Genomic DNA, 18,401 nt, shown 5'->3' with positions numbered 1-18,401 from the left:
GTCAGGATAAACTTTAAAAAAAAAAAAAAAGGCAGGACCGTACAGAGTGAAAAATAAAAAGGCAGGACAGAGATTACAGCTAAAAAAAATGCAAGACAAATTTTTTCATCCTAGGAAAATGATTGTTTGGTTGTTGCTTGCCTAACGTCTATTGAAAACAATATTTCCTATTTATTCAGGACGAAAACAAATCTAAAAAATTAAGAATCTAGGTATTCTATGTCTGGTAGTTCACTTTGATAAAAAGTGGGAAAATTGAAAATGTCTAGGAAAAATATTGCTTTGAAGCCTGTCAATCATGTAACTGGTAGAACAAGTTGCTATTAAGATTTGCAAACATTTTTAATAATTACACCATTCTTTCCCTTGCATGATTGTTTTACCCTTATGCATTTCTTATTATTTGTTGAAATCTTGAGAGAATAACTTCCCGACAAATTTTCAATAAATGATATATTAATTATTATAAACACACTGTCAGACCTGTCATTTTTCTACTTCTTTTATTGTTTTACCTTCTTACGATATCTATATACTATAAATTTATGATAGTCTTTTAAAATACTTTCTATTTTGAAACAGAGGAGAGAACATCCTTATTAGGTTTATTCCAGCTTCTTATCGTCCAAACGCTTTAATCATGCCAATGACAAGTTGGACGTGTTTATCTAAATATGGTTGAGCACATTAAGTAAGACAATTGTATCTAGTATTTGACCATGCATCATCTAATTAATGCAGTTTTAGATTTTAACCGGTCAATATTCAGTACATTCAGTCATGTAATAGTTTATGATCACGAATAAATTTGAATTTAATTAGACTAAATATACATACATTCTTATTATCATTCTGTTCTATAAATCTTTGTTTAGAAGTAATGCAGATTGGATACTTCAATTTATAGGTTGTTCAAATGCACGTAAGTAAAATATTTTACCCACTATGGTGTAAACCCAGCTTAGATATTTAAACATCAATAAATATGTACTATTTTATCTGTTATCCAATATTTAATTTTACCATTTTAAGTTTAATATCATCTCCCCTGAATTCCTATCACACAAAGGTAAATAAATGCTAAAAAGTCTTTCAATCCATATATTGATAGTACTTCGTTTTTATGTATGATTTTAAGCTCTAGGTTTCCAATAGTTTATGACCTATCTACCGAAAATAATACATTTCCTTCGCGCAAATGATACACTCATGTACAATGTAAATGTATGAATAGTATATTTTTATTGAAAATAAGTTATTTAATAATAAAGTTACAACATAGTTTTGATAGAATAGTACCACATGCATTTACTTGAGCAACACGACGGGTGCCGCATGTGGAGCAGAGTCTGCCTGCCCACCCGGCATCCAGAGTTCACGAAATCAATCCAGTTTTGGTTGGGATTCGAGTTGCTCAGTATTATAAGTTGTATTTTATTACTGACGTTTGCGTTTTTGTTCTTTTTCTTTTTTTATGGCATGGCGTTGTCAATTATTTTTTCACCTTTCAATATCACTTTTGGTTTATGTTGCCTCTTTTTAAGTGACTCACTTTTGGATGAGAAATGAGTATGGGCTCCCATACTTTATTAACAAGGGTCGAGGGGAAGAGATACTCTACAACATCTCTCATTCGAACCTCGTATTCAGGATTCAACTTATACTAAAATGTTACAGATACAATTCACTATCTTTATCAAATTAGTTAGAACCTTTATCATGTTTATGTTTCCATATATTTACAGAAATAGCAGAATGGCTGAGAAAACCGAAAAGAATGGTCATTATAAATCACATGAAATAGATGATCCGGAATACCAATGTGGCTTTTATTGTCGCATTCCATACCTTCAAAGGTTTGCTACGGCAGCTGGGTTTACCGGTTTCTTTATACTTCCGCAACTGGCATCACAGTCTCTGTCTAGTTACATCAATTCCCAAATTCCTACTTTGGAAAGACAATTTTCCCTCAGCAGTTATGAAAGCGGAATAATTATGACCTTTAACGACATTGGATTCCTTCTTGTTGGAATATTAGTTGCGGCCATTCCAAAGCTAGTGCATATACCTAGATGGCTGTTTGGTGCAATTATGATTTTTGCTGTTTCCGGATTACTTTGCAGTCTGCCTCATTTTATTATCAATTCAAAACAAGATGTTACCGACACAACTTTGGAAATGGCAAATACAACGAAACTTGCTGAATTTTCGATCTTTCCAATTTGTACCGACGTCCTTAAGTCAGACAATAACAATACAGCAATTGAAAACAAACCACGATTTTTGAATTTAGCTATTGACCAATCACTGAAGTCATTGTCTGTTGGATTGATTGGAATAGGTTTGGGATTACAGGGAGCTGCAAAATCTATACGAACGCCATTCCTAACACAATACCTAGACGAAGGAAACAAAGATAAGACGGGTTTTTACCTTGGTGAGTGAGTCCCACATCAGGAAAATTATAATAAAAAATATCCTTTCTAATAACGAGGTCAAAATATTTAAAACCTTAGATTACGGTTACCCTGAAATTGTAAAACTTACTCGCAACTGCACATACATGTATCTTATTTAAAATGCTCGCCATCTTGCACTTGCATGAACGTTTTTCCAGATCAGCATGATCACTGCTTTTCTATCGCCAAGCTCCCAGTCGAAGATTCTCGGGAAATATCGCGTTATTAATAGTTGGCTAATTTGGCTAGCCATTCAACTGGTACATGTATATTGCTTAACAATATTTTTTATTAATAAAGACTGACAGTCGATAGTAAGGAATCATGCTGTGCTTGCAAATATAGTTGGCTCTTTATATTAGTACTAATTATAACGAAAAACGGTTAATATAATTATATATTAAAATTATAATGCGAATACTCGCAGAAGTCGCGTTAACGTCTTTTGGACATCAATCCACGAAATAAAAACATCCATAAAGGCATTTAAAGGGTAAAATTCTGTTTCTTATTTAGCATTGATCTCAAATTTACAAAGGAACAAGTGTAACTAACAATCAAACGTGATTTTGAAGAAATATAAATTATACATGAAGATAAAAGAAACGAACAACAGAAAACAGGTGTTAGATTTAATATATAAATTCTGTAACCATGGACTTTTTATACAAGTAATATTTGTCCGCCCAGACATATTTTACCAGGACAAATATCACTTACACTGGGAACTCACAAAACTAGTTTTTGTCTATCGCAATAGCAAGACAGGAATCAGTCAAAATACGATTTAATATGTATATTAATAATTACTCCGCAAGAAGTTTTACATTTATGTCACTTTAGGTATTCTAACAAGTGCTGCCATATTTGGGCCAGTTTTAGCCTACGTTCTGGGTGGTATATTCAGTAGAATTTATGTAACACTTGAAGGTATGTTTTGTTAAGACATCGACTCTGAATGATAAAATCATCTCTGTATATCGCGTATATCTTTTATACCATATCGATAATTTTATTCAAGGAAGTCAGTTGAAGTTTTTCAATAACATTGTTTACAATCAAAAAATAAATCTATCAACGTGTATTGCTACATGTACATAACTTAATTTTGTATGTAACACGTCTTTTGATTCGCTTAAAGTATTTTGTCTCTCAGCTCTTAGACACAAATTTGTCATGTCACCGTGAAGTCATCAAACTTTTTAATAATTTCTTTCTAATTTTTTTTTAAGACTAACTGTACTATTGTCTTCTGTTTATTCGAAATAACCTAAAATGAACTGCACACTATAATATAGACACTTCAAGTGATCTGTCATTCCTAAAGATGTGATAGTATTGCCAATGATACGATTTTCCTTGAAAGACCAATTGCAACTGACGAAGAAGATTAGCATACCATACGGTCCAAACTTCGGACAGTAATGTAACAACACAACACAAGAATATTAAGCTATAAAACAAATGTTAAATAGAGCTTTACTCATCAGATCGACACAAAGCACACAAAACAACTTATTTATTATAAAACATGACACACACCACAGCTCTGAGAGTAATTTTAAAGTTTTAAGATTAATGAGGTATCTAAGACTGTGTTCACTTATATTATCGTTTTTTATCGTCATTTTGTCACTGAGTGTATTGTTATAAATATGATTAACAAGGTCGGAAGGAGTATGTTTTGTCACTGAGGGTATTGTTAATAATATGATTAACAAGGTCGGAAGGAGTATGTTTTGCATACAATAGAGATGAACATTAAATCTCGCGATCGTTTATTCATATGACTAACTTAACACATTAAAATACATGTATAAATTAAAAGATTCGGTGTTATTGTCAATAAGACAACGTTTCAACAGGGACAAGATGACGCAGAAGAGCATATGACCTACAGTATGAGAAACCGTTACTTCAAAAAGCGGGTTCCATAGCCTGGAAATCGGTTTAAAAGCACAACATACATGGAAGACATACTTTACAAATTAGTTGAATAGGGTTTGACTCATAAAACTGATAAGCTTTAAATCAGAAGATTGTTATATGATTGATCGTTGGTTGCTTAACGTCCAGTGGCAAATATTTCATGCATATTCAGGACGATAATTTGTTATATAGACAGGGGATTCTGACGTACCAAAAATTGTAAACTAGGTTTATTTTCATATAAGGGCCAATATATCACACAATATTTGGAATTTTGAAAAGCAATAATTTCAGAAAAAAACGGATCATCAAAACAGTTTAGAAATCAACGAATCTTTACATCAAGTAAATGATTCATAGATATAACAATATGTGTTATTTGTGCCAATGACAAAACTCTCCATCTCCATCTCCAATCACACTTTGGAATATGTAACCATTATACGTCAAACTAATGCCTTCTAAACGGCTCCTTCGCACTCACAACGAACAGCAAGTCAGTTTTCGAACGATTCACTAGTAATACCCTTGGAACTTGCAGTCCACGTGCAGTTGCAATTACATAAAGATTTGAATGCTTGAATGGTTTTCAAACTATATATCGTATACTATATTATGCTGATAGAAGTGTATCGTTTACTACAATAACATATATGTTCTAGCTTGTATATAATCTTAATTGTTTCGTTCATATATTCTGTTATTTGGTTGGGTTTTTTTCCGACGTAGTCGATATAGTTTCGGTTTGTGCCCTTTGAATTTAGGCCACAAACCACAATTAATTCCTCTATCAGTTCTTTATAACCTTTTGCATCATTAAAAAAATTGCACTATGCACTTTTGTCAATTTTTTTGTGTGTGTAATGTATAGTCCTAGTCCAAATATATATCCAAAATTCAGAAGGATTGAAGCAATCACTTTTATAAATTTAGCCAATACACATCCATACCCCTATTGACAAGTCAAGAGATGTTCCGAAAACTAAATATCACCTTTTTGCATTTGGCCTAATCACTCAATCCATATCAAAATTAGTAAAAATACAACGTCCAAAAATTTATTTGACCTCTCTTCTTTCATTTCCACCCAAAAAGATTTAAGAAATGAGTGAGGAAACGGAAGAAAAAAAAATAAGGAAAAATACACTCTAATTAAAAGTAAACTATATTCGTGGACAACGAAAAGCGGGGTCATTAATTGTGGTCTTGGGTCTTTAAGGACGCTTAACTATGGCAACAGAATACGCATGCTCGAAAATCATTTCTGTGATTGGACAAAATGCTGTCATGGTGGGTGATTTGGTTGTGTTTGAAAAAAACGTCTCGTTAATTATATCGTGATAGAAAGCAAGTGAAAAACTATAAATATTTGAACTAGATCTTACAAAGATATATTTTTATTAAATAATTGTTTCTCCAATAGCTCTTTGCATCCATGACAGCTGTTTATTCGGGACAATTATATAATTTTTAATGTAAACTTTGTTGTACGAACATACATGACTTTTAGAACGCACCTACGCATGTGAGATTTCCGCGGGGTTTTGGTGAATGTAAACAGAAAGATACGTCATTGTGCTTCTGAAGGTTATCGAAATGATAGTTTTAAACATATACTCAAATTTAAATACGTCGGATAACTTTTTTAAAGATAGTTCTTGTTTAATTTCTTTTCACTTTTAATTGTCTTGAATATTTCAGACGTCGACATGTCCACCCAAGACCCCCGATGGATTGGTGCATGGTGGCTTGGGTTCTTTGTGTTTGGATTTATAGCCTTGATTTTTTCCTTTCCACTTCTTTGTTTTCCAAGATATCTCACAGAAAAAATTAAAAAGAAAGAAAAAGAAGAGGAAAACCTTGTAATGAAACCTGAAATTCAGAATGGTCTGAAAGTTGAGTCGTTGAAAGAGGCTTCTAAAATGGAGATTTTTAAAGGTTTGTACTGACCGATCTGATGTTAGATTAAGATTCTGGTTTAATATTTATAATGAGCCGTAATTAAATGTACCTTTTTAGGGTTCTAGGATTTAAAGCAATTGTTAATTATTTTATATATTCTTGACAACTTTTGTAAAGAAACTTGTTCAAAAGGTTAATTTTAGTTTTTGATCTTGTTTATAGTTTGGTTTTGATTTTGAACATTCCAGTTTTGTGGGTCAAATAAAGTCTTCCGAAAAATTGTTTTCTGGAAATGATTATAGAATACTACAATTCAAAAGCATCCATTTCTATGTGAACATCATGCCATGAGAATTTTAGAATATCAAATATCAAAATCTAGAAAAAAATTCTTCACGAAAAGAATTTAAAAAAACACAAATGTTCATGATGTTTTAGAAGCAAAATCATAAACAGAAAATTCGTTAACAGTTTCCCCCCAGTAATATCTTAAATTGCATTGATTTAATCGCAATAATAACACGAGTAAGTGCTTTGGATAGTTACTAACATTTACTTTAAAAAAATATGATGACGTCCAAAATATATCAACGACGCATGGCCTTTAGGCATTCCTTTAAAATATTTTGTAGAAATAGATCTCAAGTTTTTGAAGTTTGATATTTTATTATGTTTTTTTTACAATTTTTTTTCAGAAAGATCAGCTTCATATATCAGAGTGTTGAAAAGCCCTGTGTATTTGTTTTTATTAGCAGCTTTTGTATTGCATATATCGTCTGTGCTTGGTCCAGTTGCCTTTAAGACAAAGTATATCGTAGCTCAATTCGGACTCCCTCTATGGAAAGCAAATTTAATTATATGTAAGTAGCTTATGTTAACTGATTTTTCCTTTTTCATTGTGTTGTTGATGGAGTTTTGTGGTGTTATAGTAATCCAATATAATGTTATAGCTGTTTTTGTACTGTTTTGTTGTTGTTGTTTATCGATCGACATTTTTGACTTATTTCTTAACTATATTAAACTTCGGTCTTCGTCCTCGATCCATTATGATATATATATAATATACTAGTCAACAACAGAAACGATACAAGACGTTTTTTCAAATTAAAAATGAAGTTTTCCATTTATAGGACCAATAATGAAGGTAGTAGTAATACCTTATAACCATGGAAATAAAAGTTTAAAAATTATTGTATATTGCTTTCATGACGTCATTTGGCGAAATTTATTTTTTGGACAAAATTTACATAAAACGACAATTTAAAAATAGAAGTTCCAAATAATGATGACAACCTCTCATTCAAGGGTACAGACAATGTTTGCTATCAATTCTGTCTTAAAAATCATGAATTTCTTCGTTTATGTGTAAATCAAAGTTTGGCCCCACATGAAATCGTTAAAATGTATACATTATCAATTCATTTAACATAGACAGTAATGTGAAAATTGAAAAATTGAAAAAAAACGATTACAATCTTAAAACTAATCCGCACGGTCCAAAATTTACAGTGTGTTGTTTACATATCTAAAGTATAGATTGGCGACGAAAACATTTTTGCATTTTTTTAAATTTAAAAAAAAACACTTTTTTTTCCAAAAATTTATAAAAACGATATGTCAACCTATTAGTTATAACATGAACATAACTTGTTTAGCATATAGAATATTTTTAGACAAATTTGAAAGTTCATTTAGTATTTAGAAAATTATTATGTGTCGATGTTTTATCCAACTTTCCGCAAACATTATTTGCACCCTATTATCGTGTACACAGAATTTAGCTACTTTCCGACAGGTTTTGATATTCATTATCATATGTGCATACATTGCAAATGAAAGCTTTTTAAAAAGGTGTATATCATTTTTATTTATATTTAACACTTTTTGATAAATTTTATCCCAAAGTCGTGTATCGTTTATTTTGCTGACTAGTATATAATCCGAACAGGTCTATATTTAACGTATTGACCTCGTCACGATCCATATTGAAAAATATTTACCACCGGATTCTGAAAAAAGAGATCGCATAACGATCTTGATATCGATAGTATGTGCCGTGTTTTATTTTATTCCATGTTCACCAAAAGGGTCATCTTGTGTATGTTAAAAATGAACAAAAGACACAAGGCTTGAGCCCTGGTAACAACGAACCCACGACACATCTATGCAGTGCCACGCCATGAAATGTGGTTAAATTGCGGGTCAACTGTGATCGTCGTACGACAGTCGAACGACAGGCGCGCGATATTTTGCTCTGCGATTTTTTATCGTGTTACTGTCTTGCGGCTGTCGTGAGAGTGTCTTACCACAGTCGTGTGACTGTTGTGCGATAAACAAATTGTCGTGGGTACCAAATTAAAATAAACAATTTTAAGCTGGAGTCAAACATTCCCGATTTTTACTGCCGTCCTTGACAGAACCGTTCCCGATTAAAATTTGTCAGAAGTCTGATCAGGATCCTGTGAATCGTGGATGGAAATTTAAACTTTAATTAAAATTTGTAATACAAATAATTTAATCACGACAACAATCAGATATTGTTCAGAAAGCGTCGATATTAAACCGTTTCGAAGCGAATTTATCCCGATAATCCCGCTACTTATTCAATTTGCATCTTTCGCCTGGTAAAGTTCGACCGAGTCTGTCACGACTGTCGGAACGTAATCATATCACGGTCTGCTCTATCGCATTGCAAACGGATTTATCTAGTCTCAGTCGTATTGTTTTCTGTATTTGTCGGGGCTCTGACGTGGGTATCATTGACGTATTTCGTATTGATAACGGGACTGTACCTGAACGGTTTCGGCAAAAACGGTTCGCAATCGGCAAGATCTTGATGCAATCTAAACTCAATCCGCAGAACAAATCAGCAATGAAAAAATACTCCAGATGATTCCCGTTCCACAGGACACCGTCCAGAATACACAGAACATTGTTAGGATTTTGGTCCGATACATCAGAATCTGTCACGACATAGGCAGGATTGTAATCCGAATAGACGAAATCAGCTGAGTTTCCCCGAATGTTACGGGACGCACCTAACTGTCGGGGTGCTTCGCCGAACTATTCGGACCCCTTCCGACCCGTAGGGATATATTACGAACTTAAACCTCTGTGTTCAGACAATGGTAGGATATTCCAGATAATTGAGGATACCAATCCGACTTTTTCACTTTTCGTGTCGTACCGCTGATTGATCTCAAACGGGAGCAATAATCGGCAATGTGTGAAACCCGCATTAGATTAAACAATCCTGCGACTGTTGCACGACTGCCGTACCACAATCTCACAACTTTCGCAGGACACTCGTGATACAGTCACACGATTGTCTCACGAATACCAAATTTCGTACGATGCTTCCACAAAATTGATTGTCTGTTGTACGACAATGGTACGTTCGTCATGCAACATTGTTTCCTTTTATATAAAGGAATGCAACTCGGAGGAATGAATGTTTGGAAAAACATACCATGTGCCGTTTAAGAGAATGACTATTCCACCAGATACTTGGCTCTACTGCATAGGCGCCTTGCCGGACTCCAACAAGAGCAAAATATGGTCCTGTTAGCGTTGATGCGAGCCTTGAACAGTATAAGAACCAGCGAAGCGTCCGACGTTGGCGGGTTAGGTCATGGACCGAACGGCGCCTGATGTTTTGGCAGTATCGTACACTGATGCAATATTAAAAGCAAATGGCACATGGCACGTAATAAATCGGGCCTTTTTTATATACTCCTAGTTGGGAGTCAAACGCGCGATTGACTAACGACTGTTGTGCAACAGTCGTACGACAATGGCACGACAATGACACGACAGCAACTCGCGCATCCAATGACATGAAAAACCTGAAAATAGGTCCAAACAACTCATGATTGTCGTATGACTGTATGACTGTTGCTGGACTGTCGCACAACCGACAAGCCCATGACCGTACATTTACAAATTGTTTTTTTCTGTTGTGTACCCATCGTTGAACTATCATGGACAAGTATCTTATGTGATCACTCGACATATTTGTTTGACATGACAGTGCCACGATAACTATTTAATAGATCTTCCACGACAAAAAATCGTACGATCTGCTGTGACCGGCGCTTTAGTATTAAGTATGCCTTTCTCGTGTTTCATCTACATAGTACTCATCAGTGGAACTAAAATAAAAACATATGAAAGCCAAATCCAAAATGAAGTTGAAGAGCATTTACAAGAGAAAAATAAAAAAAAATTGTGGAAAATGCGACCAGGACAATCAGTCCATCGATATCACTAATTTAATTTTATAAATGTGTAATACATGTGCATGTACTTTTTGCTTTAAGCTTTCAACCTGTTTTATGCCACGGGAAAAGAGAATTAAAGATATGTTGCTTATGTTGTACCCCAACAGTAATGTTTTGTGCAGACATGTCCAGTATATGAATAAAATAGTTGTTTTTAATTTTGTGCGTTTGAAGATGATAACTCTTACATGTATGTCTGATGTTTTTACAGCCGCTGTCACGGTAGCAACAGTTGCTATTGGTGCTTTCTTCGGTGGATACATAACAAAGAAGTTTAAATTATCACCACGGATGTCTGTTGTGGTAATTCTGATACTTCATACAGGCCAGATATTTTTCGGAGGTGGAGTTATATTTGTGGGATGTGATCAACCTCAAATTATTGGTCCTAATATGTATGTAGTTTAACAATATACAACACAATTTAACAAAATTGATTCTAACACAATTAACTAGAAAAGAGGGACGAAAGATACCAAAGGGACAGTCAAACTCATAAATCTAAAACAAACTGACAACGCCATGGCTAAAGATAAAAAAAAAAAAAGACAAACAGAAAAATAATAGTACACATGACACCACATAGAAAACTAAAGAATAAACAACACGAACCCCACCAAAAACAAGGGGTGATCTCAGGTGCTCCGGAAGGGTAAGCAGATAGAACATTATCGCTATGTTTTACCATTGTGCTAAATTGATAACCTTTGAAAATACCAATATTCAAAGGAGAAAAAATTATACGTCGATTATACTCAATTTACTGAGATTTATAAACAACATCGCCGTAAAAATTAGGATGCAATATCTCGTTTTTTAAAAGATACAACCAAACTTCCTAATCCAATCTGGATATACATTGTACACATGGAAAAAAGTATTGCAACACCTTGATTTTTTTAAACTTGAAATATCAGCCTCTTATTTTGGATGGAAAATGATAAAATATCTGTAAAATAATATTGAAACGTAGTTTATGATAACATTGGCATTCAAAGGAACAAAAAATATATGAAAACAATGTTTTATCTAACCAAAATTTTTATAACAAAATAAAGTGTTTTTTTGTACAAAAAAATACATTTTACAACTTTTACTGTAGTCGACCTTTACAATGTCAGACATTTGTTGCTAAGGTAGCAGCAACCATTCCTGACGAAGAGTAATGTTTATTTCATGACGTGTTTGAACTGGGTTGTCCTTTCGTGCAATTTACACCCATTAGTGTCCCATATATGCTCGATATGGTCGGGCTACGATCGGGCCAAGGAAGGTAAACCGAATTTAATTGGAACAATGAATCTTCCTCCACGATGCTAATTTCCAAATTTGGCGGGCTCTGCACTATATTGGATATGGGCAACACAATTGCCCGTTCGTAGGCAAAGATCCCCGAAATGGTTTATCGCACAATAACCAGGAGCGATGAGCCGATCTCGAACAGTTCTTGTTTAAAGGCTCGTGTATGGTCATCACTCTCTTTTAAGGATTGTATTGATTGCAATGTATTTCCTTCTGACCAACATTCATTATGCTTGATTTTTCCTAGCAGATGTTAGAGGTTGTCTTCTTGATCTCTTAACATCGTTTATTGCCTGGTCAATTTATTCACAACATGACTTATAGTGGAATGATGATGACCAACAATACGTGCAATTGTCACAGCTACAAACCTGCTTCTCTCATGCTGATTATCTGTCATCTTGCTGCAGTTATGAGTTGTGGATGACCAAATACTAGTCATTTCATTACATTTCATTATTAAGGATGAACACGAATGCGGCCACTTTCGTTTTACACGAAAACCGTCTAAAATTTAACTAAAATGCTAGAATTGTGAAGATTTCAGTATGACTTATTGGTGCACATACCCGATATATGTGCATTGTTATGTCAAAAACAGCCCATATTTATGTAGCAGAAGCATTCTACTGTGTAATAAATAACTAAAAGTTTACATTTTAACAACTTTGTAAAACTGCTTTATTTTGGGGCCAAAAAGGGGTCTTACTGGACCTACTCCTTTAAAGTTATTCCTATATTATTTTTGGTTTTAGTATTTCTTCGGACAAGGGATACATGTATTTACGAGCGGTAATTAAATGAGAAGACAACCTTACTTCAAATTCAGAAAATTTTAATAGTGTATCACATTTAACAAACATTTCAATGTTTTTTTTGTTTCCAGGCCACATTCCATTCCGATAAATATGACTGACGACTGTCATTGTGATCCTAATGATTATTTTCCAGTGTGTGGTTCCGATGGTAGAAACTTTCACTCTCCTTGCTATGCTGGGTGCAAAGAGGTGGTTAGAAATGGAAGGGTAAGTAACTGCTTATTCACAATTGGTGCAAAGAGGTGGTTAGAAATGGAAAGGTAAGTAACTGCTTATTCACAATTGTTGCAAAAAGGCGGGAAAATTAGTATTTTAGACATTTCGAATCGTGACAAATCAAACTTTATGATGAATGTTAAAGATCAAATATCGCGTATTTTATCCGTGTTTACTGGAGCGGTTGTTACATTGACGGAGAGATGTAAATAACTCTGCGTTCGTTCTTTAATTCATACGTCAATACATCACTTAGTTTGTTTTTTTCATCAGCGCTATGTTTATTCTCCATTGAGTGCGTCCTAAACACTGGGACTCCCATCTTCTGCGCAAGTTTGATTTTCATTTGTGTTACACATGACCAAATTTTAAATTGTTAACATAAGTTGCATTGTCTATTTAAGTCAATACTTATATAATATGAATAAACATTTGGAAGTCTATGATTTGGTCTATTAAATTAACTATTCGGATAAGGAATTGCACAAAATTAAAAGCAAGGTCTAATTATCATCATCTTTTTAACATGGTTGGTTGTGAGTTAATTTAATAAGATACGCATTGATCTTCCTTTAAAACTCAATTCTCTAGATAGTGGAAAACATTAGAGTAAAACAAAAGACAACTAGAACTACTACATATGTTTCTCTCAAATGGCAATCAAATAAAATGTGAAAGAATCATACTAGTTTAGATGTAAACATTACCTCTTTTCATCTTCAATAATACAACCTGCACGTATCAAAATGAAACATAATATATATAGGGAGATGTGGCGTGAGTGCCAATGAGAGAACTCTCCATCCAAATAACAATTTATAAAAGTAAACCATCATAGGTCAATGTACGGCCTTCAACACGGAGCCTTGGCTCACACCGAACAAAAAGCTATAAAGGGCCCCAAAATTGCTACTAAAACCGTTCAAACGGGAAAACCAACGATCTAATCTATATAAAAAACGAGACACGAGAAACACGTATAAATTATATAAACAAATGACAACTACTGTACATCAGATTCCTATATATAAAATAAATAATTAAACCATATGGTATATTTTCAAATTATGATAAAACTATGTTTTGAAGATATTTTTTTTTAATTCAAGTAATCTTGATTTGCAGATGTATGCAAATTGCACAGTCATTCCCGATGGACAGGCGTCAGCTGGACTTTGTCCGTTCGAATGCAATACACTAATTCCTTATCTTCTACTAAATGTTCTTGGCTATGCCAGTGGCTCACTGAAAATAATGCCTATGTTTCTGGCAACTATTCGGTAAGTGATGTTGATTTTATTTCCTGTGAAATGCTTAATGCATAATTAGGACGAGAACATGTCATTGTTATATTGATATGAAACTTGTTATATGCCACATCATTACGGTGATCCGCATCTTTAACAGGCTAGTTCACAGTAAAAAAAAAAGCCATAAAAAAATATTAATTACCTGCAGTGGGAAACATGTCATGCAATTGGGTATGCAAGATAGGATGACTGAGATTTACAACAAGGAAATTTAAACTGCTACCAAATAATGAGATTATGTTGGATAGGGGTAGAAATATTGACTTGCTATATCGGTCACACGATCCCTCGGAAAGCTGTTGTGCAAATAGCAAAAGACTGAGTAAATTCAAAACAAGGATTTATTTACATAAATAAGGCCGTTAGTTTTCTCGTTTGAATTGTTTTACATTGTCTTATCGGGGCCTTTTATAGCTGACTATTAAGTATGGGCTTTGTTCATTGTTGAAGGCCGTACGGTGATCTATAGTTGTTGATGTTTGTGTCATATTGGTCTTTTGTGGATAGTTGTCTCATTGACAATCATACCACATCTTCTTTTTTATATTTTACTGTCTAAGCGGTAAAGTTCATGGAAGACAAAATTTCAATATCCGAATAGACCATATAAGTTTAGAAAAAAAGTTGCTCGCATAACAAATAAAACATTCAGTGTGCATCCCGATGTTTTATATTTCTCTGCATCTTCCTCGTAATATTATTAACAAAAGGATTTAAAGTTGTATGACACGTTTCATGTGACTAAAAGAAAACCACACCTTTCAAGTTAAAGATGACATGTAACTGTGACCAAGTAAAGGCAACAGTAGTATACAGCGGTTCGAAACTCATAAATCAATAGAAGAAAAAAAATCCGGGTTACAAACTAAAACTGAGGAAAACGTATTAAATATAAGAGGAGAACAATGACACAATATTACAATTTAAGGTAGCACAATACAAAGATTTTTTTACTTCCAATCACTAACCTTTGAAATACTGTAACTTTCTTATGAATGCATATAAAATAATAAAACAGGTATATATAGATAGATAAGAGATTAATCTTTTAAATGAATACAATATTTTTATTATGCGATAATTATGTAATCAATTATTATGTAATTAGTGGCAAAATCTGGGTAAGTTCACTTGAATGAATTTAGCTCTATCATCTCTTTAACTATGCAAAAAAAATTAACAAAATCTTAATCAACACATCATGGGCTTCAAAAGGGTGTCTCAGATTGTCTCTATGGTATTCCATTCTCTCATAAATCTCTAATTAGTATAAACTCCTAATCACATAAAAGAAGATAATGTTTAATTAGGCGTAAAAATTGTTCTATACATTCTATCTGAAATCTGAGACACCCTTTTGTAGATAATGGTCATACGAACAACATAGAATAAAATCAACCCTCTAGGGATACCTATGCAGAAGCTAATTTCATTTGAAAGTGGAAATTTGGTGAAAAATATTTTAGACACAGTTAACATTATAATTGGTTACATAATTGTTGCATAATACTAATATTGCATTAATTTGAAAGAGTAATCTGTTAGCTATCCAAATCTACCACTTTTATTAATTTCCAAGCATTATTAGGAAAGTTACAGCATTTTAAAACTTGGGAGTTGGAGTTATAAAATCTTTGTATTGTGCTACCTTAACACACACAGAAACGAACTAAGCATTAGCCAAAATCGGTTGAGAATAACAAATATAACTGCAAAACTAAATACATGAATTTGGGATTGAAAAGTACCGTGAAACATCTTATAGCAATGTGAATTCACACTCAAATATGAGAAGATACGAACGACACAACAGAAACACAACGTTAAAATGTAACACACACAGAAACGAACTATATTACAACAATGGCCATATTCCTGACTTGGTACTGGATATCTTTAAAGAAAAAAATGGTGGGTTAAACCTGGTTAAGTGGCATGCAAAACCTCCCGCTTTAATGACAATGTTAAATATAACATAAAAATGACAACATAACATTACAGGACTACAGTGTACACTACAAATGAGTAGGACAAAGAAACACACGAATAATAGCTAACAAAAGGCACCAGGTTTAAAATTCAATACGCCAGAAGTGCGTTTCGTCCACACCAGACTAACTAGTGACGCCCAGATACAAACGTACGAAAGCCAAAACAAGTACAAAGTTGAACAGGACTGAGGACCACTAGTTCAAAAAAGTTGTGCCCAATACGGCTACGATTTTCTGCTTGGGATAGGAACATCCTTATTATTTAGAATAATTTATACTAATACAAGGCTTTGCTCATTGTTGAAGGCCGTACGATTACCTATAATTGTTAATGTTTGTGTCATTTTGGTCTTTTGTGGATAGTTATCTTATTGGCAATCATACCACATCTTCTTTTTTATATACTCATGTAATCTATTTGAATTTTCTATTTTAGGAGCGTTGAAGATCGTGACAAATCAACAGCAGCAGGATTGAAATCAGTTGCTGCTTCTCTTTTAGGTATAAACACTTTTTTCAATGTACAACCATCAAAAATGAGAAAACCCATAGTTTAAAAAAGCACCGACATGACAAAATGAAAAACAATCAAACAAGAAAACTGAAGAGTTGATTTAAAAACAAACTAAAAAAAACAATAAACAGGCACAGGATTAATTTTGCAGAATTCTGTGGATTCATTATTATTCTTTATTATTTTCTGAGGAACAAGTGAACCATGAATTCAAATGTTCCACGAATATCATATTTTAAACAATTGATACACACGAAATTAAATGAATCTACAGTAATAAGGAATGACACGGACAGTCTGATGTTAAGCAATAATCGAAGATCTACAGGATGTAGGCTCCTAAGTTATCATATTATAAGTGTGTGTCTGCTGACCCTATTGGATTATGTTAACATCTGTAACGAAAAATTCTCCGTACCGATAACGATAATGTTAAAAAAATCTTACTACAATCTTAAATCAAAGGATAAAAAATTACTATGATCTAAAAACAAAATCAACTTTTATATTACGATTGTTTGTATCAGTATTGAATATTTGAATATGCAGCTCACAGAAAGAAAGAAATGAACCACAATGATTGATGTCTTTTTTCTTCTGTTATTCATAATAACCCTTTGAAAATTCGTCCAAAGTTCTATTATGTAATTGCCTTCATTCGGAATTAAGAATGCCCAGTTCAAGACGAGAATATAGTTTGAATGGTAATTTAAGCAATTGATAATGCATGTGAGGATTTGTATTACATTTAAATGGATTGCACTTCTTGTATTTGCAGTTTTATTTTACAATGAGGTTAACATACATTTTTTTCTAAATATTTTAGCATTCATTCCTGCACCAATTGTGTTTGGAAAGATGATAGACACGTCTTGCATCCTATGGAATTCTGATAGCAGTCGGAAGGGATCATGCTCGTTATACAACATAGCAGAACTTCGAATTGGTATGTTTGGAACTGTTCTGATTTACAAAGCAGCTGCACTTATCTTTATGCTACTGGCTTTATGGAAAGTTTGGGCCATAAAAGATTGGGAGGAACTCAGGAAAAAGAAAACAGATCATATGAAAATAAATGGCGATGCAGAGAAAGCTGTCAGTATGGACGATAAATAATATGTGTTTTATTGGTGTAAATAGCATTAATTAAATCGATTGTTTCTACGAAACATCTTTTTATCGGGAATTAAAATATAGATATTTATCAGACATAAAACTTATGCCTGCGTCACACATTGGTGTATATACCGGCGTACACCAGATGTGCAACGTCTGTATACGTTAGTTACACGCCAGCGAAACGCTAAGTAATCGTTAAACGCGTGTTGCATAAGTTTTAAGAACGTCGAAATTCAAAGGTATACGCTAGGTGAACGCTATAACTCCAGAATGAAATATAAGTTCTGAAACATTTTCCGGAACATCTGAGACCCAAAATGCTTTTGGTTTTTGGTTTTGTTGTTCATGTTACTTAATTTTTATTTTTTGGTGTGGTGTCTTGTACATGTAAGACTTTTTTTTATTTCATCATTATTTTTTTAGCCATCTTTTTTTTCTTTCTAATTACACTTGTTGGTTGTCCAAATAATATCGCCAGTCTCTTTTTAAGAAAAGTCACATAGTCAGTGTCACCAATGCATAATTACTTACTTTGAGATTCTTTAATATATCAATTATCAA

At 33.4% G+C, this 18,401-nt stretch overlaps 1 protein-coding gene across 1 annotated transcript; it reads left to right on the top strand.

The window, feature by feature from the left end:
* The first annotated feature begins 849 nt into the window (after positions 1-849).
* On the top strand, positions 850-17,990 carry LOC134720819 (solute carrier organic anion transporter family member 2A1-like). Its single transcript, XM_063583350.1, has 10 exons — positions 850-922; positions 1,746-2,437; positions 3,303-3,389; positions 6,090-6,326; positions 6,986-7,150; positions 10,782-10,965; positions 12,759-12,897; positions 14,032-14,186; positions 16,644-16,708; positions 17,548-17,990. Exons 2-10 carry the CDS (start codon positions 1,756-1,758, stop codon positions 17,835-17,837), a joined length of 2,004 nt encoding a protein of 667 aa, XP_063439420.1. The 5' UTR covers positions 850-922; positions 1,746-1,755; the 3' UTR covers positions 17,838-17,990.
* Positions 17,991-18,401: the final 411 nt, after the last annotated feature.

Source organism: Mytilus trossulus, chromosome 1, assembly GCF_036588685.1.
Source record: "Mytilus trossulus isolate FHL-02 chromosome 1, PNRI_Mtr1.1.1.hap1, whole genome shotgun sequence".
Lineage (NCBI taxonomy): Eukaryota > Metazoa > Mollusca > Bivalvia > Mytilida > Mytilidae > Mytilus > Mytilus trossulus.
This window is presented reverse-complemented; position numbering and strand designations above follow the sequence as displayed.

Bases quoted from the DNA above. Each gene is read 5' to 3' on its own strand.
- LOC134720819 (XM_063583350.1), top strand. From the start codon at position 1,756: ATGGCTGAGAAAACCGAAAAGAATGGTCATTATAAATCACATGAAATA. The intron at 2,438-3,302 runs GTGAGTGAGTCC...ATGTCACTTTAG, and splicing joins TAAGACGGGTTTTTACCTTG to GTATTCTAACAAGTGCTGCC. The intron at 7,151-10,781 runs GTAAGTAGCTTA...ATGTTTTTACAG, and splicing joins GAAAGCAAATTTAATTATAT to CCGCTGTCACGGTAGCAACA.